Consider the following 27,386-nt stretch of genomic DNA (forward strand, 5'->3'; position numbering starts at 1 on the left):
ACAGGTGGACAAATAAGGTGCAAGGGCCACGACAAGGTACATTGAGAGATCAAGAGTTCATCTTTATCGTACATGAGGTCCATTCAAGAGTCTTATAACAGCAGGATAGAAGCTGTCCTTGAGTCTGGTGGCGCACTTTTCAACCTTTTATATATTCTGCCTAATGGGAGGGGAGAGAAGAAAGAATGTCCGAGTTGGGAGATGTCTTTGATCTTGCTGGCTGCTTTACTGAGGCAGCGGGAAGTGTAGACAGTCCATGGAGGGGACGCTGGTTTTCATGATAGACTGGGCTGTGTTCACAACTCTCTGCAGTTTCTTGCAGTCTTGGGCAGAGCAGTTGCCATACCAAACTGTGATACATCTGGATAGGATGCTTTCTGTGGTACATCTATAAAAATTAGTGAGGGTCAATGCTGACATGCCAAATTTCCTTGGCCTTCTGAGGAAGTAGAGGTGCTGGTGAGCTTTCTTGATCATAGTGTCTACATGGTTGGACCACAGCAAACTATGATGAAATTTTATATTCAAGAACTTGAAGCTCTCAACCATCGCTACCTCAGCACCATTAATACATACAGGGGCATGTACTCTGCCTAACTTCCTGCAGCCAATGACTAGTTCTTTTGTTTTACTGACATTGAGGGAAAGGTTGTTGTCTTGACAACATGTCACTAGGCTCTCTATCTCCTTCCTGTACTCCATTTCATCATTGTTTATTCTACTACTGTGTAACATCTTAAAAAAAAGTGAGTTAACTGTGTGTTAGAGTATTAATTGGAATAACATCCAATAGTTTGGAAAATCTGACTGTCTGGCACCACCAAAGTCCTGAGCGTGCCAGGCCTAAATGTACTTACTTTTTGTTGGTGGTTTAGAATTAGTTTGTTAGTATATAAGACAGAGAAAATCAATTACCTGTTTTGAAACTCCAAGAGCTCGGCATTAATCTTCTCAATGTCTAGCTCACTCCACAGAATATCATAGTAACCATTAATTTTATTCATCACTGTATCGTAGAGACTGTATAATTTCTGCAGAAGCCCCAGCTCCTTTCTGAAAAGTAAACAACAGGGTCATAGAGCAAAAGGTGAACATTTCACCCTTTCTACAGATACTCAAATCTATGAACAATTATGGTAATTCTATGTACAGCCTGAACTATGCTCATCCCACAACATGTGTACTGTTCCCTGGGTTCAATCGCCACATCTGAATGGAAACATCAGTGATAATAGTAGGTTCTCGAGATGTTATTAAAGCGACAAGATGTGAACATTCAGAGGACATGTTAGAGGCTTCAAATAAGTTCCCTGAAAGGTATCTTTCTTTATGTAAGGTCACCAAAATTGTTCATAGTCTTCTGGATGTAATCTCACTGAGGCCTTATATAATTGTAGTAAATTAAACCATAACAGTCATACAGCACAGAAACGGCCCTTCCACCCACTATGTCCAAATCTTCACTCTTATATTTAAATTCCATTGCAATAAAGGCCAATGCACTTCTTGCCCTCCTAATTGCCTGCTCTGACTACATGTTAGCTCCGGGTCACTTGTGTAAAGATGCAGAGGTCCCTTTGAATATAGACATTTCACAGTTATCTCACCATTTGAAAAATAATCAGCACATCTGATTTAGTTTTTCTACCACAGTAATTTAACCTCAAATTTTTTCCCATAATGTTCCATCTGCCATGTTGTTGTCACTAACATGGAAAGTGAGTGTCTCTGCCTCTATTATCTACTGTAGAATTTTGGAATCCACTGCTTTCAAAGGAGACAACCTGCCCAACCATGTATTGGAAAAATACCTCATTAAATTGAATAGGTACTTGGATAAGCAGATGAAGAGACATAACCTAAAAGGCTACAGATCAAGAGTTGGTAAAGGGGAGAAAGTAGCTCTGTTTTTGCCAGCATGGGCATGAAGGGTTTAATGACCTCCTTTCTATGTAGAAAATTTCTGATGTCCCTTTTAAATCTCTTGCCTCTGATCTTAAACCTATGCCCTCTTGTTTTTAGCACCTTCTCCCTGGGGAAAAAGATGCTGTGATCTTATATACCTCAATGAGGTCACCCCTCAATCTCCTACATTCCAGGGAATAAAGCCCTAGCCTACGAACACACAAGAGATTCTGCTCCATAGATGCTGCCTGACCTACCAAGTTCCTCCAGCATTTTGTGTGTAAAGCCCTCATCTACACAATCTCTCCTTGTAACTCAGTCCCCAAAGTCCAGGCAACATCCTTGTAAATCTTTTCTGCACTCTTTCGAGTTTAATAACATCTTTCCTATGACAGGGTGACCACAGTACTCCAAGTGTGGCCTGACCAACATTTTATATAACTGCAACATAACTTCCCAACTCCTATACTCAAGTGTCCTGACTGATGAAGGCCAGTGTGCCAAACGCTTTCTTCACCACTCTATCTGTAACATTGCTTTCAGCACTCCTAAGTCCATCTGTTCCATAACATCCCCCACACAGCCCCACCCCCCCATTCCCAGGCCCTATCATGCACCATAGAAGTTCTATGCAACACACACAAAATGCTGGAGAAACTCAGGAGGTCAGGCAGCATCTATGGAGGGAAATGAAAAGTTGAGCTTTCAGGCCGACAGCCTTCACCAGGACTCTGATCCATTAATGCTACATAGATATCCCTCCATAGATGGGAAGGTTAAAAGGCATTTGCCAATCCTCAGCCCACATACCTAGCTGATCAAGATCCCCCTGTAACTTTTCACAACCTTTCACAATGTCTACAACACCAGCTGTCCTTAGACTGGGAAGTAATTGGGGCATTGTGGGGGAGCAGGAGTTATGGTAGGGAAGGGTACCAGGTATCTACAAACACAGCTAAGTTTTGTATACCATTGGGGTGGTCACAGAGGATGAGAACACGTGGTCAAATTTGATCATTGGTGAGGGAGGGAACGCCATAAAATGACTAAACCAGGGTGACATGAGTAATTACTGGCAATGTTATGACAAAAATCAAAGACATTAACAAACGTGACACAAACATACTCGTTGTTAATGGGACAAGAAAAATTATATGCCCCATTAAATCAAGATGCCAGTACAACCAAAACAAGCAGGAGCTCATTGAGGGACTGTTGAGAAGGGTATCCATTGTCCCTCGTCCGTTGTCTGGTAATCTCAATCGTAATGAAGATTGAGATTGCTAGACAATTGCAATCTGAATTCCAAAACCATCCATTAAAGGTAAAGCTCCTTTATTGGTGCTAAACTGAAGTATTGGTATTCAAACAAAATATTGTTATTTTACTATTGTTTTATAGAGAGCCATCGTTGCAGTCATTAATTATGTTCAGGGTGAGATCTAGAGCAAATCAAGGGTTTTGATTAAGCAGGAAAATGGAGATAAGGAATGAGGTCATTCATCATATTGAATAGTGAAGCAGGTCTGTTTGCCCTTCTTGTTATGTTACTAAGCTCTAGTGTCATGAGTGGGGTCATTCAAAAAGTTATCCAATTACGTCAGTTCAGATGAAAGGTTTCAACCCAAAACTTTATCTGTCCATTTTCCTACACAGGTGCTGCCTGACCTGCTGAGTTCCTCCAGCATCTTATTTTTTGCCCCAGATTCCAGCATATGCAGTCTCTTATGTCTGCAGTTCCTATCCCTGTTCTTTTTGTCTTGCCTTTACTCCAAGGTTCTCCATTAGTGTGGATTCAAGACATTCCAACTACTAACAGTATTATCCATTATGCACCAAAAAATTGTCAAAGTCCTTTCTTTTGGAATTCCAACTTACTTATTTTTCTGCAGTATTTCATAATCTTGAACTGGCAATCCAAATAAACGTTCCCCTGATGAATATGTTCCAAACTTCCTCCATAACTCATCAAACCAACTCTGAAACAAATCATAGTTTAGATATGAAGATCATTCATTATTTTCATGATCTTTTGTTTTATTTATGCATTATAGTTTCTTTTCTTTCACCCCTAAGGATCTTCAGAAACACTTCATGATGTCCAAGACAAAGCACAATGACTTAAAATTTTAGGCAAAACTTCTTACAATTCCTATAAATCATTTGAATGAAGGCACCAAAAGTAGGGTTGCTAAATTTGCTGGTGTCACAGATAGGTAGGTTATTATGTGGATATAACAAGGTTCCAGTGGAATAATACTGAAAATCAAAAAACTGAAGATGCTGAAAATCTGAAAGGGATAACTAAGGGATATAGCTAAATTAAGTGGCAAATAGGTAGATTAAGACAGGATGGAAAATGGTAGGAAATATGAAGTTGTCTACTGTGGCTCAAATAATAGCATAGTATGTAAATGGTGAGAGATTGAAGAGCTCTGAGTTGCAGATCGATCTAATGTCCTCATGCATGATTCACAAAAGGGTTATATACAGGTGTAGTAAGTAAGAAAGAATGCATTATTGTTTATTGCTAAGGGCGCTGAATACATATTTAGAGAGGTTATGCTTTAGTTTTGTAGGACATTGGTGAGACCACATCTGGAGGACAGTGCGCAGTACTAGTCCCCTTACTTAAAGAAATATGTTAATACATTGGAAGCAGTTCAGAGAAGGTTTACTAAAGTAATAGCTGGATTGGACAGGTTGCCTATGAGAAAAGGCTGGACTGGCTAGGCTTGCATCTGCTTACGCTTAGAAGAATGAGCAGGGACTTGATTGAAATATATAAGCTGCTGAGGCTGGCTTGGAGAGAATGTGTCCTTATGGAGAATCTAGAATTATGAGTCATTGTTTAAAATATGGAGTCACCCACATAAGACAGATTTCTTTCAAGATGAAGAAGATCATCTAAGATTATAACAGGATGTAGGTGAAAAGGGGGAGTGGGCCAAGGAATGGCAGATGGGTTTTAACTCAGACAAGTGCGAGGTATTGCATTTTGGCAAGTTAAACCAGGGCAGGACTTACACAATAAACGGTAGGGCCCTGGAGAGTGTTGTGGAACAAAGAGACCTAGGGGTACAAATACATAGTTCCCTGAGAGTGATGACAGGATGATGAAGAAGGTGTTTCATATGCTTGCCTTCATCATTCAGGGCATTGGGTACAGGAGCTGGGACGTCATATTGCAACTGTATAATTCATTGATGGACCACACTTGGAGTATTTTGCAGCATTCTGGTTGCTTTGCTATAGGAAGGATGCCATTAAGCTGGAAAGGGTGCAGAAAAAACTCATAAGGATGTTATCGGGACAGGAGGACTTGAGTTATAAGGAGAGATTGGATACACTGGGAATTTTTTCCCTGCAGCATTGGAGGCTGAGGGGTGACCTTATAGAGGAATATAAAATCATCTATAGGAGGGATATAGACAGTTGATATCTTGGGTCCATTTCCCTCCATAGATGCTGCCTGACCTGCTGAGTTCCTCCATCTTCTTATTTTATGCTGCAGATTCCAGCATCTGCAGTCTCATATGTCCCTCACCAGGATGTTGAGTATTAGCTATAAGGAGAGGTTAAACTTGGATTGCTTTCACTGCAGCATCATAGGCTGAGGGGCAACCTGATAGAAGTATATAAAATTATGGGAGGCATAGATAGGGTAGATAGTTAGGAGAGTCTTTTTCCCAGGGTGGAAATATCAAATACTAGAGGACATAGCGTTATTTGAGAGGGGGAAATTTTAAGGGAGATATACTGGGTAAGTTTTTTTTACACAGAGAGTGGTAGGTGCCTGGAACGTACTGCCAGGGGAAATGGTAGAAGCAGATACATTAGCAATGTTTAAGAGGCATTTAGACAAGCACATGAACATGCAGGGAATGAAAGGATATACATAGGTCATGTGCAGGCAGATGGATTGGCATCATGGGCTGAAGAGCCTGTTCCTGTACTGTACTGTCTTATGTTCTTAGAATAACTTAAGTCCACACAGTCAACAGATGCATTATTAAGGACCCATCAAAATTGATATTCTGCAAATTGTGGGCAACATACTCAAATTTCTGACTGTACTGCAGTGGATGATTCTCTTCACTGACTGGTAGTGAATGGGAGAGGATCATAGAATCACATACAGCACAGAAATAGGCCCTTTCAGCCCACCTCATTCTCTGCCTTGATACCTATCTAATCTAATCACATTTGTCCACATTAGGCCCATACCCCTCAATGTTTTTCCTATCCAGGTACTTGTCCAAATCCCTTTTAAACATTGTAATTGTACCTGACTCCACTCGCTCTTCTGGCAGCTTATTCAAGATATTCACCACCATCTGTCTGAAAACTTACCACTCAGACTTTCTTTAAATTTCTTCCCTCTCACCCTCCAGTTCGAGACTAGCCTGCCCTGGGAAAAAGCTTCTGATTTATGTTTCTTATCTATGCCCCTCATAATTTTATAAACCCCTATAAGGTTGCCCCTCAACCTCCTATGAGAATAAACCCAGCCTATCCAATCTCTCCTTATAACTACAACCCTGCATTCCAGGCAACACCCTACTGAATCTCTTTTTCATTCTCTCTATTATTACCACATTCTTCCTTTTATGTGGTAATAAAACTGTACACAATATTCCAAGTGCAGTCTAAACAATGCTTTGTACAGCTACAACATGTTGTCCCAACTCTTATATTCAAAGCTTTGGCTTATGAAGGCAAGTTTACCAAATGCCTTTTTCAACCACCCTATCTACCTGTGTCACCATTTTCAGGGAGCTATGAACTGTACATCAACACTCCTGAGGTCACTACCATTTACCGTCTATGTCCTTTTAGTATCTGACATCCCAAAATACAATACCTCACCATTTGTCTGGATTAAATTCCATCTGCCACCGCTCCACCCAACTTTCCAGCTGATCCACATCCCGCCGTATCATTAGACAACCTTCTTTAATACCTATGACTTCACCAATTTTCATGTCATCTGCAAACTTATTAATCATATCCCCAGAAGAGCTACTGGATTTATAAATGAGAAAGCAGTGAAGTTCATGAAGATACAAAAAGCAAGAATGACTTCAACCTTACAAGCAAAGCTGGCATCAGTAACAGGAACTACTGGAAAATTTTCTTAACAAGGAAAATTATAGCAGTATAACATATCTGCATATGGAGATGCAAGAAACTGCAGATGCTGGAACCTGGAGCAAAAAACAAGCTGCTGAAGGAACTCAACGGGTGAAGCAGCATCTATGAAGGCCAAGGGATAGTTGGCGTTTTGGGTCAAGACCCTGTATCAGGACATTGAGTTACCTGAAAGAGTTGCAATCTGGTACTGGCTTCTGCAGGTATAATGCCTGGAACCATCGGACCTTCCTGAAATAAAAGAATTAGAAATATTCAAAGTATTACCTATTTATACATGCATAGGATAATACATACCTCTAGATAAAATTCAAGAAAGTAATCAAGGAACATCTGTTAAGAAACATGAGTAGGAATAAGACAATATGCTCTTAAAACATAATATGCCATTCAATATCAGGGGTTTAAATAATATTACCAATTTCACATGAGAGGTTTAGCGTCAAAGGTTTTGTTAAGACAAACAGAGAACATTGTCAACAGTTTCAAAAGCAAAACAGCAACATATGAACATAAGAAACAGAAGTAGGAGTCATCGAGTCACACAGCACAGAAAATGGCCTTTTGTTCCATCATGTCCATGCTAACCATCAAATATACCTGAAAATTCCATTTTCCAGCACTTGGTCTGCAGCCTTCTTGGCAATGTAAGTGCTTGTCTGCATACTTCTTAAATGTTGTGAGTGTACCTGCTTCCACCACCCACTTAGGCGGTCCATCCCAGACTCCAAACACTCACTGGATGAAAAAGTTCTTCCTCACATCCCTCTAAACCTCCTACTCTAACCTATGTCCTCGAGCTTTAGATACCTCTGCTTTCAGAAACTTTATTTACCATCTCTCCTACCCATGCTCCTCATAAATTTGTATAGTTCTATCACGTCCTCCCTCAGATTCCTCTGCTGCAAGGAAAATAAATCCAGCCCATCCAGTCTCTTCTCAAAACCAAAATATTCCATCCAAATCAACATCCTGGTGAATCTCCTCTCCAGTGCAATCACGTCCTTCCTATGGCGTGGCAACCAAAACTATACACAAGACTCCAGCTATGGCCTAACCAATGTTTTATGAAGTTGTATCATAAATTCCGTTCCTATATTCTGTGCCTCAGTTAATGAAGACAAGTGTGCTTCTTCATCACCTTATCTACCTGTGCTGCCAGCTTCAGGGATCCTTGGACTTGCACACCAAAATCCCTTTGTTCCCAGGGCTATACCATTCCTGGTGTGTGTCTCACCTTATTAGACTGCCCAAAGTGTATCACCTCACACTTATCAGGATTAAATTCTATCTACCACTGCCCTACCCAATTTACCAGCTGATGAATATCATTCTGTAGCTGAAGACTACCCTCCTCATTATCAACTTCACCACCAATGTTCGTGTAATCTGCAAATTTACTAATTATACTTCCTGTGTTCACACCTAAGTTGTAAATGTATAAAACAGCAGTAAGAGTCCCAGTACTGGTCCCCATGGCATACTGCTGGACCCAGGCTTCCAATCGCAAAAAAAATCCTTTACCATCACCCTATGTCTCCCTGCCTAGCCAATTTTGGATACAATTTGCCAAATTGCCTTGCATCGCATGGGTTTTAACCTTTTGGACCAGCTTTTCATGTGGAACCTTGTCAAATGCCTCACTGATGTGATGTTAACCACATCAACTGCAGTGCTCTCATCAAAATAGTTAGTTGCCTCTTCAAAAAGCTCAATTAAGTTAGTCAGACAGGACCTTCCACAAATAAATCTGTGCTCACCATCCCTAATCAATCCTTATCCTTCCAAGTGCAGATTTATCCTACCTTAATTTTTTCCAGTAATTTCCCTACTCACTGGCCTATAATTACCTGTCTTAATCCCTGCTGCTCTTCTTGCATAAAGGTACCATATTTGGTGTCTTCCAGTCATCTGGCACCTCATCTGTGGCCAGCAAAGATTTAAATATCTCCATCAGGACCCCAGCAATCTCCACTCTTGCCTCATATATTAGCCTGAGATCTTTCTGTGTACTGTTTCACTCTGATTTTAAGTAATCGATGCAATGATGAAACAGTGAAATTTTAGAAAGAAGTTTATGGATATATTCATTCACTTATAGAGAGGCAGTAGATTTTGTATAGCATTGCCAGATACAAGAAGGAACTATATACAAGTGTTCTACGTAATTTATCCATGTGAAGGATTCATGCCAGATTTCAAAACTTGAGACTGATTAGATGGACCATATTGATCTTTTACTGCTGACTAAATAACACTAAAGCTGGCTAATAATTGATTACCTTTTCATACTGTCGTCCATACTTGAGCACTTCCTTCTGGAAAAGATCCACTGCCTCCAGCAGGTCAGCTTTAAATTTGGGCTGGACTTGTACCAAATCATCCTGTACATTCCTCTGTTTAAACAAGCAATCATACCATAGGATAATACAACCACTGCTATTAAAGAACTACCTCTTGCAATATCATGGAGACAGTTAATAATTTGATCCAGCTAGTCAAAATCAAAAAAAGGAAAATTGTAAAAGTCAGTGGGACTGAGCAGAATTTTTTCCAAACTGCCAGCACTAAGAACACAATATAATAGCAGCTATGCACTGTATTCTGCTTCCAAAACTCAATTTTGCTGAAGTCAATAGGACTGAATTTCCAAAAAGAGGGTACATGTATAATGCTACCATATTGCATGTTTAGCACAAGTCAATCAAGGCAAATTACTACTCCAAGCCCGTAAAAGCTGAAAGGCATCTAAATTGGATAGCAGTAGATAATGTGCAGTTAACGTGTGGGCAATTGACACATTGACACAAAATTCATGACAATATTGTTCATTGCATGTCATATCACATCAGGCTTGGTTTTATCAGCAGGTAGGACCAGAAAAAGCTGATTAAGCACAACTTGAACTTCTGAAAGGGGGATATGCTTTTTGGTTGGATCCAGTAGTGGAAGTCATCCCACAGATCTTGCAAGTTTAGTGGATGCCACAAATGAAACTGGGCAGGACAGTCTGGTTAATGAAGTTGCTAGTAGTCATGTAGCTCATGCTAGAGGCACATTCTATCCCTTTATGTGGGCTGTAGACTGAAGTCAAATGGCAGGTGTTGAGAAAATAGTCTTTAAGAAACCACTCTTTAACTGAATTATTTTGACTGAAATATAGTAGACTAAAGCAAAATAAAAGCATTGTAACAACTAACTGGGCATTGGGCACTGACATCATGATAGCTATACTTGCAAAGAGTGGAAAAGTAGTGCAGCGGTGATATGTGGCATGTGGAATCCAGCAAAAGAACAAGTGATAAATGCACTAATATCTGTGACTCAGAATTATTTTGGGACTGGAAGCTGGCAAGGCACTGCCAAAGATTGCTGCAAGATTAGATCATTTCCAGCTTGTCTAGAGGTCAGATTTGAATTTGGAGGTGAGAGTTGGCTGTGACTATAGTTGAGAAATATATGAATTCCAGAAGCTGCTGAGGGTTGGGTGGATGGAAGTGGGATGAACTGGGTGCTTCTTCAATAAGGATGAAAATGGGGAAAATCAGGAATTGAAGGCAACAACCATCACCAAAGATCGCCACCATCTGACCATCTTCTCACAGCTACTATCAGGCAGGAGATACAGAAGCCTGAAGTCCCACACCACCAGGTTCAAGAACGGCTACTTCCCTTCAACCATTTGGTTCTTGAACCAACCAACACAACCCTAATCACCACAGTTTAGCAACACGATGACCACTTTGATCACTTTGCACTATAATGGACTTTTTTTGTCCTAATTGTGTTTTTTCATTGCACCTGTGCATACATGTACTTGTGCATATGATAATAAGCTCGACTTTGACCGATTGACAAATGATTGAGTGGGATTAGATGCAGTTTATCAAGGATGAGGTCATAAATTATAAAATATGTGAATCCTGGCCTCAATTATCATGATTTACCCTACATCTGGTTTAATCACCACGGATACAAGTGCATCTGAAAATATTAATCTGGAGAGAATGGTCATTGATAATATATTAATGAGAACCACACTTAGAGTCACAGAGTTACAGGATAGAAACAAGCCCTGTGGCCCACTGCACCTATGCCAGCCATCTTGCCTACATTAATTCTATATCGCTCTATGCCCTGCTCATTCAAGTATCTGTCAAGATGCCACTGAAATATTGTTAATGTTCCTACTTCTAACATCTCCTCTGACAGCTCATTCCAGATACCAGCTACTCTTTATGTGAAAAAAATACCCCTCAGCTTCCCTTCGGGGGAAGGTATGACCTGTACTAAAGGGTCGGGTTAGACCTGAAATGGAGGGGGACCAATATCCTTGTGGGCAGGTTTGCTAGAACTGTTGGGAAGCGTTTAAACTAGTTTGGCAGGGAAATGGGAACCCGAGTGATAGGTCAGAGGTTGGTGCATTTAGTGTACAAGTAGATGCAGAGTTTAGAAAGACTGTGAGGAAGGATAGGCAGTTGAAAGGGCAAAATTGCAGTCAGTTGGATGGGCTAAAGTGTGTCTACTTTAATGTGAGATGTATCAGGAACAAGGTTGATGAACTTAGAGCATGGGTCAGTACATGGAACTATGAGGTGGTGGCCATTACAGAGACTTGGCTAGCCCAAGGGCAGGAACGGATGCTGGATGTTCCGGGGTTTAGACGTTTCAAAAGGGACAGGGAGGGAAAGGAGGTGGGGGAGTGGCATTGCTAATCAGGGATAGTGTCACAGTTGCAGAAAGGGAAGACGTCCTGGAGGGATCGTCCACTGAGTCAGTGTGAGTGGAGGTCAGAAACAGGAAGGGAGCAATCACTCGCGCAACAGAGACACTGACGAACAGATCGGGAGGCAGATTTTGGAAAGGTGCAAAAATAACAGGGTTGTTGTCATGGGTGACTTAACTTCCCTAATATTGATTGGCACCTCCTTAGTGCAAAAGGTTTAGATGGGGCAGAATTTGTTAGGTGTTTCCAGGAAGGATTCCTGACACAATATGTAAACAGGCAGACTGGAGGAGGGGCCATTCTGGATCTGGTACGAGGCAATGAACTTGGTCAGGTGTCAGATTTCTTGATGGGTGAGCATTTCAGAGATAGTGACCACAACTCCCTGACCATTACCCTTGCCTTTGAGAGGGACAGGAGCAGACAGTATGGGAAAGTATTTAATTGGGGGAGGGGAAATTATGATGCTATTAGGCCGGAACTTGGGAGTGTAAATTGGGAGCAGATGTACTCAGTGAAATGCACAATGGAAATGTTGTTTAGAGATCACTTGCAGGGGTTTCTGGATAGGTTTATCCCACTGAGGCAGGAAAAGGATGGTAGGATGAAGGAACCATGGTTGACAAGAGATGTGGGCTATCTACTGAAGAGGAAGAAAGAAGCTTACGTGGGGTTCAGGAAGCAAGGATCAGACAGGGCTCTAGAGGATTACAAGGTAGCAAGGAAGGAGCTTAATAATGGATTTAGGAGAGCTAGAAGGGGACATGAGAAGGCCTTGGCCAGTAGGATTAAGGAAACCCTAAGGCGTTCTTCTCGTATGTGAAGAACAGGAGGATGACTAGAGTGAATGTAGGACCGATTAGGGATAGAGGAGGAAACATGTGCCTTAAATCACAGGAGGTAGGGGAAGTCCTTAATGAATACTTTGCTTCAGTATTCACCTGTGAGATTGACCTTGATGTTTGCGAGGACAGTGTAAAACAGGCTGATAAGCTAGAACAATGTCGATGTTAAGAAGGAGGACGTGCAGGAACTTTTGAAAAACATTAGGATAGATAATTCACCAGGGCCAGACAGTATATATCTCAGGATACTACGGGAAGTGAGGGAAGAAATTTCTTAGACCTTGGCAATGATCTTTGCGTCCTCACTGGCCACAGGAATAGTACCAGATGTTTGGAGGGTTGCAAATGTTATTCCTTTGATCAAGAAAGGGAGTAGGGATAACCGTGGGAATTACAGACCAGTGAGTCTTACTTCAGTGGTGGGTAAATTATTGGAAAAGATTCTTAGGGACAGGATTTATGAGGATTTGGAGAAAAATAGTCTGATTAGGGATAGTCAGCATAGCTTTGTGAAGGGCAGGTCATGCCTCATGAATCTGATTGAATTCTTTGAGGATGTGACAAAACACATTGATGAGGGTAGAGCAGTGGATGTGGTGTATATGGACTCTATTAAGGCATTTGATAAGGTTCCCCATGATAGGCTCATTCAGAAGGTCGGGAGACATGGGATCCAGGGAAACTTGGCTGTGTGGATTCAGAATTAGCTTGTCCATAGAAGGCAGAGGGTGGTTATAGATGGAGCATATTTGACTGGAAGTCGGTGTTCCGTGGGGATCTGTTCTGGGACCCCTGCTCTTTGTGGTTTTTATAAGTGACTTGGATGTGGAAGTGGAAGGGTGGGTTTGTAAGTTTGCAGATGACATGAAGGTTAGTGGTGTTGTGGATAGTATAGAAGGTTGTTGAGGGTTACAACAGGACATTGACAGGATGCAAAGCTGGGTTGAGAAGTGGCAGATGGAGTTCAACCTGGAAAAGTGTGAAGTGATTCACTTTGGAAGGTCGAATTTGAAGGCAGAATACAGGATTTAATGGCAGGATTCTTAGCAGTGTGGAGGAACAGAAGGATCTTAGGGTCCAAGTTCACAGATCCCTCAAAGTTGCTGCGCAAGTTGATAGAGCTGTTAAGAAGGCGTATGGCGTGTTGGCCTTCATTAATCAGGGTATTGAGTTCAAGGGCCGCGAGGCAATGTTGAAGGTCTATAAAACCCTGGTTAGACCACACTTGGATTATTGTGGTCAGTTCTGGTCGCCTCACTATAGGAAGGATGTGAAATCTTTAGAAAGGGTGTAGAGGAGATTTAACAGGATGCTACCTGGATTGGAGAGCATGTCTTATGAGGATAGGTTGAGCGAGCTAGGGCTTTTCTCTTTGGAGCGGAGGAGGATGAGAGGTGACCTGATAGAGGTGTACATGATGACAAGAGGCATAGATAGAGTGGACAGCCAGAGACTTTTTCCCAGGACATAAATGGCTGACACGAGGGGGCATAATTTTAAGGTGATTGGAGGAAAGTATAGGGGGGGATATCGGAGGTAAGTTTTTTACACAGAGATGGAGGGTGTGTGGAACTCACTGCCAGAGGTGCTGGTGGAGGCAGATACATTAGGGACATTTAAGAGACTCGTAGGTAGGCACATGGATGATAGAAAAATGAAAGGGTATGTGGGAGGGAATGATTAGATTGATTTTAGAGTAGGCTAAAAGGTTGGCATAACATCATGGGCCAAAGGGCCTGTACTGTGCTGTTAAGTTCTATGTTCTAAACTTCCTCCCTCTCACCTTAAATGTATGCCCTCTAGTTTTAGGCATCCTGGGAAACAGACACTGTTTATCTACTCCATCAATGCCTCTTATAATTTTATATACCTCAATAATGTTGCCTCTCAGCCTTCTTCACTCTAGGGAAACAGACCGAGCCTACTCAATCTCTCCTGATAACTCAAGCCCTCCAATTTGCGTCTCATAAAAATACAATACTCACAGCTCTAACTTGCAGTTTGTTGAAGGAATAACGAAGTGTGTCAGCTCCCTCAGCTTCCTCCTTTGAAATCTCCACTTCATACTTATTTAGAATACTATATGCTTCCTAGATGAAAACAATGGATAAAATTCAGCTAAAGTAAGATTTGTACCTGTGCCATCAAAAATAATTGAACATAAAAGTAATTTATTACATTTATAATTTTTACAGATGCACCATAGAAAGCATCCCATCCAGATGCATCATAACTTTACAACACTATGGCAACTGCTCTGCCCAAGACCACAAGAAATTGCAGATTTGTGAACTCAGCCCAGCACATTGTGAGAACCAGCCTCCCCTCCATTCACTCCGTCTACACTTCCAGCTGCTTTGGGAAAGCAGCCAACATAATCAAGAACCCCTCCAGTCCTGGTCATTCTCTCTTCTCCCCTCTCCCGTTGAGCACAAAGATACAAAAGCTTGAAAGCGCATACCACCGGACTCAAGGACGGCTTCTATCCCACTGTTATCAATCTCTTGAACAGACCTTTCATATGCTAAAGATGAATTCTTGATCTCCCATAAACCAATATATGAATAAATAAATATTATGTCCCATCAATTATATTACATAACTAGTTGAGAAATTGTTGGAATATAGAATTGCTGGATGAAAAAAGTGTCCTCTTCTCCCATCTGGTAGTCCCTTGACACAACAATGAAAGGGCATTATTAACCAATATATATAAGCCCATTTCTTTAGCTTCAGGTGGTTAAAAGAGAAATAGAATGTTGAGGGTGTATACAGGGGGTACTGTGTGCAGACCTAATTGCACTGGAGAGGCTATGGGCTGAATGCCGGGAAATATTAAAGATAGGTATTTGATGGCTGGCATAGACAAGGTGGGTCAAAGGGCCTGTTTCATGCTGAATGACTCTCTGACAAGGAAACAGGACAAATGAACATATTTCATATTTCAGGAAACCGCAAAATGAACATATTGCGATGAGTGACTTATTTTCATTTACCTAAAACATTTCAAGATCTCAGTCCCAAATGCTTCATTTAAACATATTTGAGGTTTACTGACTGTTGCAGTGCAAGTAAATGGATATCTAATCTATGTGCACTAATTTGTACATATCCAACATTTTGTGTGATTTCTATTCAGGTAGATATAGAACATAGAACACTACAGCACAGTACAGGCCCTTCGGCCCACAATGTTGTGCCAACATTTTATCCTGCTCTAAGATCTATCTAACCCTTCCCTCCCACATAGCCCCCTATTTTTCTATCATTCATGTCATTCATCTCTCTTAAGCGTTCCTAATGTATCTGCCCCCACAACCTCTGCTGGCAGTGTGTTCCACACACCCACCACTCTCTGTGTAAAAAACTTACCCCTGACATCCCCCTTATACCTTCCTCCAATCACCTTAAAATTATGTTCCCTCATGTTAGCCATTGTCGCCCTAGGAAAAAGTCTCTGACTGTCCACTTGATCTATGCCTCTTATCATCGTGTACACCTCTATCAAGTCACCTCTCATCCTCCTTCTCTCCAAAGAGAAAATCCCTAGCTCACTCAACCTATCCTCATAAGACATGCTCTCCAATCCAGGCGACATCCTGGTAAATCTCCTCTGCGCCCTCTCTAAAGCTTCCACTCCTTTCTATAATGAGGCAACCAGAACTGAACACAATGTGGTCAGTGTGGTCTGACCAGAGTTCTACAGAGCTGCAACATCACTTCACGGCTCTTGAGCTCAATACCTTGACTGATGAAGGCCAACACTCCATACACCTTCTTAACAACCCTATCGACCTGCGTGGCAACCATGAGGGATCTATGGATGTGGACCCCAAGATCCCTCTGTTCTTCCACACTGCTAAGAGTCTTGCCATCAACCTTGTATTCTGCCTTCGAATTCGATCTCCCGAAGTGTATCACTTCGCACTTATCCAGGTTGAACTCCATCTGCCACTACTCAGCCCAGCTCTGCTTTCTATCAATATCCTGTTGTGATCTACAGCAACCTTCTACACTATCCACCACACCTCCAACCTTTGTATCATATGACCTGTAATCACAGTTGTGGGCAACCCAGTCTTTTATTTCTGCAATTGGATGTTTCCTTTCTTGCAGAGACGTGATTTTGACTTCTCTAAGATTAGTCCCAGAGGAATGAAAAAACATAAAAACGTAGGAAATGGCAGGGGAAATAGTGTATTTCTGCAAAAAAGTTGGCATGGATGTGGTGGGCCGATGAGACCATTTCTGTGCTGTATAACTCTATGACTCTATGAATAGGCTATTTGGCCCTCACATCATTCAGAAAACTCGCGGCTGCTCATTTACATGGAGTAATTTGGTAACAGGTTTATTATTGCCACATGTACCAAGATACAGTGAAAAGCTTCTGTTTGCATGCCATCCAGAGACTATTCCATATACAAGTACATCAAAGTAGTATGAAAGGAAAAAAAATACAGAATGCAGGATATAGTGTTACAGTTACAGAGAAAGTGCAGTGCAGGTAGACAATAAAGTGCAAGGCCCATGGCAAGGTAAACTGAGAGATCAAGAATCATAGAGACATCTTTGCCGCTTTCCTGCATTTACTACATACACCTTGAATCTCTTAATATCTAAAGACCTATCAATCTCTACCTTGAATACACTCAGAGACTGAGCCTCCACAGCCCTCTAGGGTTGAGAATTACAGTGATTCACTACTCTCTAGTTAAATGTTTCTTCTTAACTCTGCCCTAAATTCCAAACCCCTTATTTTAAGACTGTATCCCCTGCTTCTAAACACCCCAGTCAGAATTAATATCATTCCATTGCATTCCTTATACTTTTCATTGAGATCACCTCTCATTCATCTAAATTCTAGAGATTGTCAAATTGCTTAATCTCTCCTCATACAATAAAGTTGGCATCCTAAGAATCAATCCATGGAATCTTTGCTGCACACCCTCAAAGACATTCTTCCTTAGATAAGGAGACCAGACTTATCCACAATAACAGAGCACTATATAATTAATGCAACCTATCTCTGCTCTTGTACTCAAGCCTCAGGGATTCATGTACAAGGACACTGTCATTCTGAACACCAACACCTTCCAATCGATCACTATCTAAACTACTGAAAATACTCAGCAGGTTAGGCAGCATCTGTGAGGAGAGAAAAAAGAGTTTCTATTTCAGGTTGTTGACCTTTCATCAGATCTTGGAAAAGTGAGAAAACAGCAGAGAAGGGAGAGGGGTGGGGAGAACAAAAGGAAAGCATGAGTTAGGATGGAGCCTGAGAGAAAACAGATGACACAAATTGACACTGGCTCGCTTATTCTGCCAGTGGCTTTGATAGATTTTGTGGAGACAACATTGGTAACAGGTAATATTTTGCATTGGTAACATTTTGTGGACACAAGTGCCTGCTCAGAAGCTACATAGTAGGGGGTGGAGGGGTTGGTGGGGAAAGGGGAAGGGGAAGTAGAATCACTGCTGTCCATGGTGACTTTTCTGCAGCTTTGAAGTCTCCATCTTCAGACTCTCTTTTCCTCAGATGGCCAAAGTTTGTGCTGGTTGACTGAAGGCAATGCCTACCTTCTCTTAAAGCTTTCACCTGAGCTATGCAATGTGGTTCATGATCCTAAGGATTTCACTATGGAGCTTCACTGTCAGGAGGTGGATGGGACAGCAGGGAACAATGTTATACAACAGGGGCAGCTGCAAAACACAAGAGCTTGTTTTGAAGATATTTAATGTAAATTTAATTATTTTGTGCCTCAGTGAATGAGTTGACAATGACTTGGAGCTTGTACTCCAAGAGTGTTCACATGCATCATTTGGTTACTGTAACTCAATGACTGCAATTGGAAAATCCTAGGTTGAAGAATTTCCCATTTGCCCTGTATATTAGCTCTACTTCTGACGGACGCTTGTTGGAGACAAAGTGCATCTTGTAGCCAGAAAAACTGAGAGAAGTATCAGGGTGATGAAGCAGCATTGCTTGACACCAGTCAGTTGTTGACTCACTGGTTAAGATAATCACATGTTTGCCATCATGTAGCAGATGCAGGTTGGAGTCAAAGTTCTGAGGGCAGCCACATCTGAGGAAACTCCAAAGATTCTCTCGATTGACAGAGTCATAGGCCATATAGTGGTTTATGCTGCTCCCTGGATTTTGTTTGGAGTTATCCCACAATAAAGATCATGCCCATCATGCCACTAGCGGGACAAGAATCCACACCATGTTTCAGTGAGCCACTGGTAAGAGGTGGTTGTAGAGGACTCTTGCAATGACTTTTCTTGTGACAGACATCAGAAAGATCCCTGAGTAGTTACAGAAATTGGATTGATCTCCTTTCTTGAATATGGCTTCCTGAATAAGGTCCCCCAGTATGTCCGTCTCTTCCTAGTTGGAGGAAATGAGGCAATAAATTTGCCACTGAATATGCACCCCATCAACTTTAAGAATTTCAGCATCTACTCCTAAGGCCTTGTTGTTGTCCCTCAGACATCGGCCCTGTTCCCCTTCTTGTCAGTCTGGGGTGGTGGCCAGGTTGAACTGGATGTCTGCTGTGGAATAGAGTCAAGGACACTCATGTCAAGGACTGAATTAGTTAAAGAATTAATTGAGATGCTCCTTTCAGTGGGTGCCAATAACTTTTCTATTCTTGATTAGTTCTCTTCTATTCTTTAAAAGGTCTTTAAAAGGTCCTTGAGACCCTTGAAACTGATTTTCTTGCAAAAGCATTCTGTTACTGCCATTAACTTACCGCCAGGCTGGTGGAGATAACAGAGAGGAGTGGTGGTGGTCAGTCCAACAGTCATGGCACAAGTGACGAAGGCATCCTAGTGAATTCTCACACAGACAATGATACAATTCATCAGGTCCCAGTGATTGTTGCCATCAGGGTGTTGCCATGAGGTCTTGTGTTTATAAAACAGATAAAACAGGATGTTTTTCCTGATAAAACAGGTTGTTCGTTGTGACAAAACTCCCCCAAAACTCGGTTAAGATGAAGTCACCTGCTCTGCATGCTGGCTGGTGGAGGTTGTTGAGTCTAAGTCAATGTCATTCTCAGCTTCATCCACTGCATTCCACATTGAGGATGAACACACACTCACATACTCACAGGTGGTCTTCAGCACAGATGTCCCCCTACCCACAGACTCTTCCTAGCAACCCCACTTTGATCCACCCTGTCCCTCTCTTTTAGCATCCCAGCAACACTCTAGCCTCTTCCCACCTTTCCTCAGTCACCCTCCTTCCAATCCCTATTCACCTCACACTCTCCTACTGCACCCTTCCATTTGTCCCCCTCTTTTCTTCCTCCTTGTTCAGGGTTCCAACTATTTCCTCTGATCTGCCTGTCCTCCCCCAGCTCCTTCTCCCACTCAACCACCACGAAGTCTTCCCATGCTCTCCTGCCCTAAAAGAAAAACTCAGGTAAAAGTTTCTTGTCTGCAATGGGTCAGAACCTCAAGTAAGCTTTCAACTGTAAACCCAACAGAGCCTAGCTGATTAAAACCAAGGGTAAGGTGTCAGTTGGTTGCCTGAAAAGTCCAAGGCTGGTTCAGGGACTATTACCCTGCCCTTCGGGGGCCAGGTTGTCTGCGGTCTACAGACTGGCAAGCAGCCCTCATGGGACTGCTCTATACTACCGGAGACTGACAGGGGAACTGTTATTGAGTCCCAGTTCATCTCCAACCAGACAATTAGGTCAGATTTGTTCTCAGCATTGAGAAGTAATTTACACTTTCACCATGACTACCAGCTCCCAGTTTGCCTAATTTTTACAGAGCAGGGTGAGTAAAAATGGCCTCTGTATTAAAATGTTTCTTTCAAGCCAAGGTACACAGTTAAGAACTCAACTAAGCTAATAGAGAAAGCTAATTAGATAAAGTCAAGTGTGGATGTTAAAAGACTGAAGACTACTGAAAAAAGAACAGAAACAAATACTGGAAAACATGACTAAAGCAGAACGGCACGTACCTCAATCGGTGCCAAAGTCATATCCATCTTTATTTCATTACTTCGTATTTCTGCTAGAGACTCCATGGCAAATTGAACATCATCCAAATCCTGAATTGGTCGGGCCAAATTTTTCATTTGTTCACTAATAAATGCTGTTATTTCCGACATTTTTCCCTTGTACTGTTCATTCAAGAACCGACAAAGTATCATTTTCCAAGCTTTGGCTTCTAACAAAAGAGCCATTTTAATGGGTTCTAAAGTTGGATAGAGAATAGGTAATAAATAAAGTAAGTTATTGTCTCATGTTTCTTACTTAGTATAAATACAAAGAATACTGCAGTCCAAAAATCTTTGTAGTGGTTACACTGAAATCACGTCCATTCGTCTCCTGCAAGAACCTGGTAAGGCAACACATATCAGGGCCAAAATGTTTGGTTGCTAAAATTATGAGATAGTGGGATGGCTGATAAAAAGGAATTCCTAGCAATTAAAAAATAAAAAGCCATTTTTGTTCAAATGAAGAGGAAACAAATGAAAGAGAAGGAAAACATTGTAGCAGTAAAGCACTTCTGAAATTTATGCAGCTGCCAATTTGCACACAAAGATCCAACAAACAGTAACATCCACACAAAAGGTACTTCCACCAGATTTTGTGAAGAAATGTTGGTAGTTCCTGTTTATCTCGAATCTAATTCTCCCTTGTCCCTGATGCACCTATAAAATGTTACACTTTTTTACTTGCTTTTATATTGTATTTTGTATTTCCTGTCATTTCCAATTGAAGCTTGATTCTCCTTGCTAACCTCATCATATTCCATTTGTTTCTAATCTCTGTACCAAAGAGAAAAACTACATTTTTCCACATTATAGCTCCTAAGCAAATGAAGCATGCAGCAAAACCGAGACGACATTCAGGCACGGGCTGATAAGTGGCATTTGCACCACTCAAGTGCCAGGCAATGAACAGCTCCAACAAATGGGAGTCTAACCAAATACCTTATCATTCAATGGCATCACCATCATTACATCCTGCACTATCAACATCTTGGCGATCACCATTGACCAGAAACTCAAATGAACCAAGCACATTAAATGCATATCTACTGAAGAAGGTGCCTCATTACCTGACATCCCATAGCCTTTTCACCATCTGGAAGATACATGCCATAAATGTGATGGAAAACACTCCATCTGCCACGATGAATGCAGCTCCAACAATGCTCAAGAAACTCAACAACATCTGGGACACTTCAACAACCACTCTAAACATTTATTCCCTCCAGCATTAACTCACAGCAGCTACAGTATGCACCATCTACAAAATACACTGTAATTACGCACCTTTAACATGGTAGGAGGCTAGAGAAGAAACTGCAGAGGTCTTTCCAGAAATATTTGCTTCATTGTTGGCCTCTGGTAAAGTTCCAGAAGACTGGAAGGTGGCTAATGTTGTTCCATTGTTCAAGAATGGTGGCAAGGACAAGCCAGGGAATTACAGGCTGGCCAGCCTAACATCAGTGGTGGGGAAGTTATTGGAGGAAATTCTGAGAGACAGGATCCACCAGCATTTGAATAGACAGAGTCTGATTAAGAGGAGTCAGCATGGCTTTGTGCATGGGAAGTCATGCTTGATGAACCCTTTCGAGTTTTTTGAAGAGGTAACCAAGAATGTACATGAGTGTAGGGCAGTGGACGTTGTCAGTTTGGACTTTAGCAAGGCCTTTGACAAGATCCCAGATGGTAGACTGGTCTGGAAGGTTAGATCCCATGGAATCCAAGAAGAGCTAGTTAGGTGGATTCAAAATTGGCTCGGAGGTAGGAAGCAGGGGGTGGTGGTTAAAGATTGTTTCTCGTACTGGAAGCCAGTGACGAGTGGAGTGCCGCAGGTGTTAGTGTTGGAACCCTTATTATTTGTTATTTATATAAATGATTTGGATGTGAATGTACAAGGCTTGATCAGTAAGTTTGCGGATGACACAAAATTAGGGAAGTTGTTGATAGTAAAGAAGATTATCGTTGATTACAGGGGGATCTTGATCAGTTAAGAAAGTGGGCCGAGGAGTGACAAATGGATTTCAAAACAGCTAAGTGTGAGGTGATGCATTTTGGAAAGTCAAACCAGCCTAGGACTTACACTATGAATGGTAGGGCACTAGTAGCATAATGGAACAGAGGGACCTAGGAGTATAAGTGCATAGTTTGTTGAAAGCGGCATCACAGGTAGACAGGGTGGTGAAAAGGGCATTTAGCACGCTGGCCTTCATCAGTCAGGGTGCTGAGTACAGTAGTTGGGACATTATGTTGCAGTTATATAAGTCGTTAGTGAGGCCGCACTTGTTATAGAAAAGACATGGTTAAACTGTAGACTGTAGAAAAGATTTACAAGGATGTTGCCAGGACTAGAAGCCCTGAGTTATAGGGAGAAATTGGCCAGGCTAGGTGTTTACTCCTTGGAATGTGGGAGAATGAAGGGTGTCCCTATAGAAATGTTTAAAATTATGAGAGGCATAGATAAGGTGGTAACAGTCTTTTCCCCAGGGTAGGGGAGTCCAAAACTAGGGGGCATAGATTTATAGTGAGGGGGGAAAGATTTAAAAGGGACCTGAGGGGCAACTTTCGTGCAGTGGGTGGTGAGTGTATGGAACAAGCTGCCAGAGGAAGTGGTCGAGGCAGGTAAAATAGAATCATTTAAGAAGCACTTGGATGGGCACATGGAGGGCCAGGGCATAGAGGGATATGGGCCAAATGCAGGAAATTGGGACTAGTTAGGTGGGCACTGAGGTCAGCGTGGACTGGTCGGGATGAAGGGCCTGTATCCATGCTGTATTGTTCTATGACTCCATGACCCAGGCTACTCCAATAGTAGCTCGCAATCCTAAAACTTCTACCACCAAGAAGGTGCATAAAAACACTATTAGCTCCATGTTCTCTTTCAAATTGAACCCAATCTTGACTTACAAATACAGTAAAAGCTTTGTTACCTTCATGGGCAGGACTTGACAGATGATTATTTGTCAAATATGCAGTCAGTCAAGAGCAGCCCAAGGTACTCCCTCAGCTGTCCCTCCATCAGCCTCTGTGCTCCCTTGGTACTGTCCCTCATCAGCCTAGTAGTTCTTTTGACACTATTCCTATCTCAGCCCTGGTACTCCCTCAACATTGTCCCTCCATCAGCCTGTCTGCATCCTTGATCTTGTCCCTCTGCGTGGTCTCTCGACACTGTCCATCTGTCAACCCGTGTGCTCCCTCAGCAGTCCCTCCTTCACCTGGGAGCTCCCTTGGCACTGTCCCTCAGCCCAGGCACTCACTCAACATTGTCCCTCCATCAGCCCTGGTGCCCCCTTAGCACTATCCCACCGTCAGCCTGGGTCCTCCCTCGGCACATTCTCCTCATTGGCCTGATCGCTCACTTAGCACTGCCTCAGTGGTGCCCTGGACAGTCCCTTCAATAAGGCCTGATATTGGCCTGCCAACATTCGGCACTATCCTTCAGTCAGGCAGGGCATGCCCTTGACAATGTCACTCCACTGGCCTGGCAACTTTCTAGGCACTTCCCCCACATCAGCCTGGCCACTCTCTCATTGCTGCCCTGACATGGGCTCAGCAGCTCTCTCATCTGTTGTTTCTCCACTGGCCTGGCTTCTGTCTCAGCACAGCCCCAATGTTGGCCTAAGGACTTCCTTGCAGCTGTAATTCATCAGATTGACTGATCCCTCTAAAATTAGTTAGTTTATAATTCTGGTTTGTAAAGTGCCAGATAGCAAACTTTTAATGTAAATCACCATTGCTTGAATCCTGAACTCCTCCCTAATAGCACCATGAAGTACCAACACTAAAAGGACTCCAGCAGTTCAAACAGGTGGGTCAACATCACTCCCTCAAGGGCAGTTAAGGATACCAATAATTGCTGGCCTTGCTAGATACCCTACTCCCAAAAAACATAAGAAAATAACAATAAAGTTTCAATGAAGCTGGAGGTTATTATTTATATATTTCCTCTTAGCATAATTGTTAATTCTTATTATTTCAATTTAAATAGCACTAACTGTATATTGATCCAGCGACTTTGCCTTTCCTTTCTTAAGCTTTGAGAAAGAAATACAAGCATAATTTTGTTGAGATTTTTTGGGATTGTAGCTTTGGGCTTCATTAATCTGTCATTTGCATATATGTAACCATTAGTTAAGGAATTTGAATTGAAAGGAATTTTGTAATTTATTTTCTTATCAACAATTAAACCAAGAAAAAATGCATCCATTCATTATAAAATTATATCAAACCAATTCATGACACAGAAAAGAGGCCATTCAGCCCATCAGGTCCATGAGGGGAGGAAAGAAATAAAAGCAATGATAAAATGGCACTAAAACTTCCCTTTGCATGAGAAAACATGATTGCTAAATCAGCAAGCAAATATGTGGATCCATACAAAGATTTTTTTTGTTGGTGGAAACAGCTGATCTAGCTCTACTCAAGAAAACAGATGAGCAAGAATTGAATTCCAGTCTCAGAAAACAATGGTCACGTGGTAAATTGAGGGGTTAAGGCCCAGGTTATTTTTGTTCCTCTTCCTCTCATGGATAAGGTAGTGGTAATCTTCAGTCACATATTGAATTAATGAAGAATTTTATTTTTCACACAAAGCTGCACTGGTGCCTACCTGTATTCAATTTGATAAAACCTACTGTAACCAAGGAGCTAATTTCTTCAATATCTTGTTGAAGCGCAGCATAGTACTCTATTTTTGTTCGTAGTTCATGCAGACTGGGGTTACTTTCCATAAATTTCTATGTAAAAATAATCAGAAAGAGATCATAAATGAAGTATTTTCAGATATTACTTTTAAAAAATGTATAACTTGCTGATTGTTAAAAAAAATGAAGGAGATTTTCCACTGCCCCAAGATAGTCACTGCCTGCCCTTCGGCCACAATGTCTCTTTTGCCATGGCACCAGCGACAGACTCCACTGGAAGCTTGGCTTTCAACACATCATCATAGAGAGCCGCCGTGTAAAGACTGTCTCAGTCCAAGCAACCAGCTGGACTGACAGAATGATTGTGATGGACAAACCACTTGGGGCCTGATAAAAAGTAAAAATATTCAAAAAATTTAAATTATTAACTATTCTTTTTGAAGGTTTATGACTAAAAATACACACACATACTTAAAAACAATTAAAAACATAAGCTAACTTAATTAAATGAAAATAAGTTCAACTTTTCTTTCTTTCCGCCAGCAGTACATTTCTCCCTTCTTCCCTTTCCTCGTCCCCTTTTTTTCCTCTCTCTTCTTACCTTTGACCCATCCCCTGGTGGATCTGCTCTCCCCTCCAATGTACCTATCACTATCTCTTACCTGCACCTACCTATCACCACCTTGTGCTCACCCCGCCTCCCCTCTTTTGTCCACCCATCACTGCTCTGCTTTTCCCTCCTATATATTGGGTTTCCCCTTTTCCTGTCTTCAGTCCTGAAGAAGGGTCCTGACCCTAAACGTTGACCGCCTGCTTTTCTCCATGGATGCTGCCTAGTCTGCTGAGTTCCTCCATCATCATAGTGTTTTTCATCTAGATTCCAGCATCTGCAGTCCTTTCTTTCTCTAGTACATTTCTCCCATTCATTTCAATGGGACTGTTGTATTTTAACTTGGTTGAGACACAGTGGGGAGATTTGGGAAGTCTGAGAAGTTTAACCTGCCCCAATAGGCTCCTTGTAGAGTGCACTCACATACAGTGGGAACAGGTGGCCTGGCCTGAAGTGCTAACTCTGTTTCTCTTTCCACTGGCGTTACCTGACCTAGTAAGTGTTTCCAGCATTTTCTGTTTTTAATTTCAGTATTCTATGGACAATGCACTTTTGCAAGGAGACTTTCAGAATAGCCTTGAATCATTTCCTCTATCTACCTGGTAATCTGTTGCCATGACAACACTCAGAGTTGAATCTTGGGAATCTGGTGTTGCCTATTTGAAAAATATGGTCTGCTCATCAGAGCTGGCTGAGTGTAATCAGGGCCTCAACACTGGGGATGTTTATCTGGGAGAGGATGCTGCTGGTGGTTTGCTTTTGCTGCTAGTGGATTTGGACAATTTTATGGAGACTGCATTGCTGGTACTTCTGTGTTTTGAGATGGCTGATGTAAATAGCCCATGTATGAGAGATTTACAAGAAAGCAGGGATCACTGCTGCCAGCAGACCATCAACTTTGTGTGGTGTTTGAGGTCTTAATCAACAGAAAACCCGACACAGAGCAGGCACACGGATTTGCCAGCATTGCGGGCTTTGCCGCATTCAGGCACCGAAGATTTACATTCACGGCTTCTTGGCTCCCCAGAACTCCAGGAGTCTCCTACTGAGTACTGAGTTGAAAAGAAATGTCTTCAGTAAAGGATACTGAAGCTTTGGAATTCTCTATACAAGAGAGCTGTAAAAACTAAACTACTGAGTACATTCAAGACAGAGGTTGATATATTTATGAATATTAATGGAATCAAGGGAATTGAGGTTATTGCGAGAAAATGGTGCTGAGATAAAAGACTAGCCATGATGTTAATGAATGGTGGAGCAGGCATGAGCAACACCTGCTCCCATTTCTTATGATTGGTCAAGGCTATGTCGTCCTCAAAGGTCAAGCCACGGTTGACCATGAGAGAAGCTTTCTCATAGTCACTGACAATAATCCAGAGGGCTCAAATGGCATTTCATTCATAGGAAAATAAAAAATAGGAGCAAGAATAGATCATGCAGCTCTGAGCATGCCGTGCCATTCAATATGATCATAACTGATTAACACCATATTCCTACT

The 27,386-nt window shown here is 41.8% G+C and overlaps 1 protein-coding gene across 1 annotated transcript in view; it reads right to left on the reverse strand.

The window, feature by feature from the left end:
• The window catches only part of LOC127575527 (dynein axonemal heavy chain 8-like), a 282,606-nt gene that overhangs the window by 168,555 nt on the left and 86,665 nt on the right, over positions 1-27,386 (reverse strand). The window contains exons 25-31 of the mRNA XM_052025460.1: positions 25,245-25,371; positions 20,603-20,838; positions 14,613-14,717; positions 9,339-9,452; positions 7,225-7,287; positions 3,784-3,884; positions 916-1,053 (exon numbers count right to left, since the gene is read on the reverse strand). Coding sequence (XP_051881420.1) covers positions 916-1,053; positions 3,784-3,884; positions 7,225-7,287; positions 9,339-9,452; positions 14,613-14,717; positions 20,603-20,838; positions 25,245-25,371 — 884 coding nt within the window. The remainder of the gene's footprint in view (positions 1-915; positions 1,054-3,783; positions 3,885-7,224; positions 7,288-9,338; positions 9,453-14,612; positions 14,718-20,602; positions 20,839-25,244; positions 25,372-27,386) is intronic.

This window comes from Pristis pectinata, chromosome 10 (assembly GCF_009764475.1).
Source record: "Pristis pectinata isolate sPriPec2 chromosome 10, sPriPec2.1.pri, whole genome shotgun sequence".
NCBI classification, from domain to species: Eukaryota; Metazoa; Chordata; class Chondrichthyes; order Rhinopristiformes; family Pristidae; genus Pristis; species Pristis pectinata.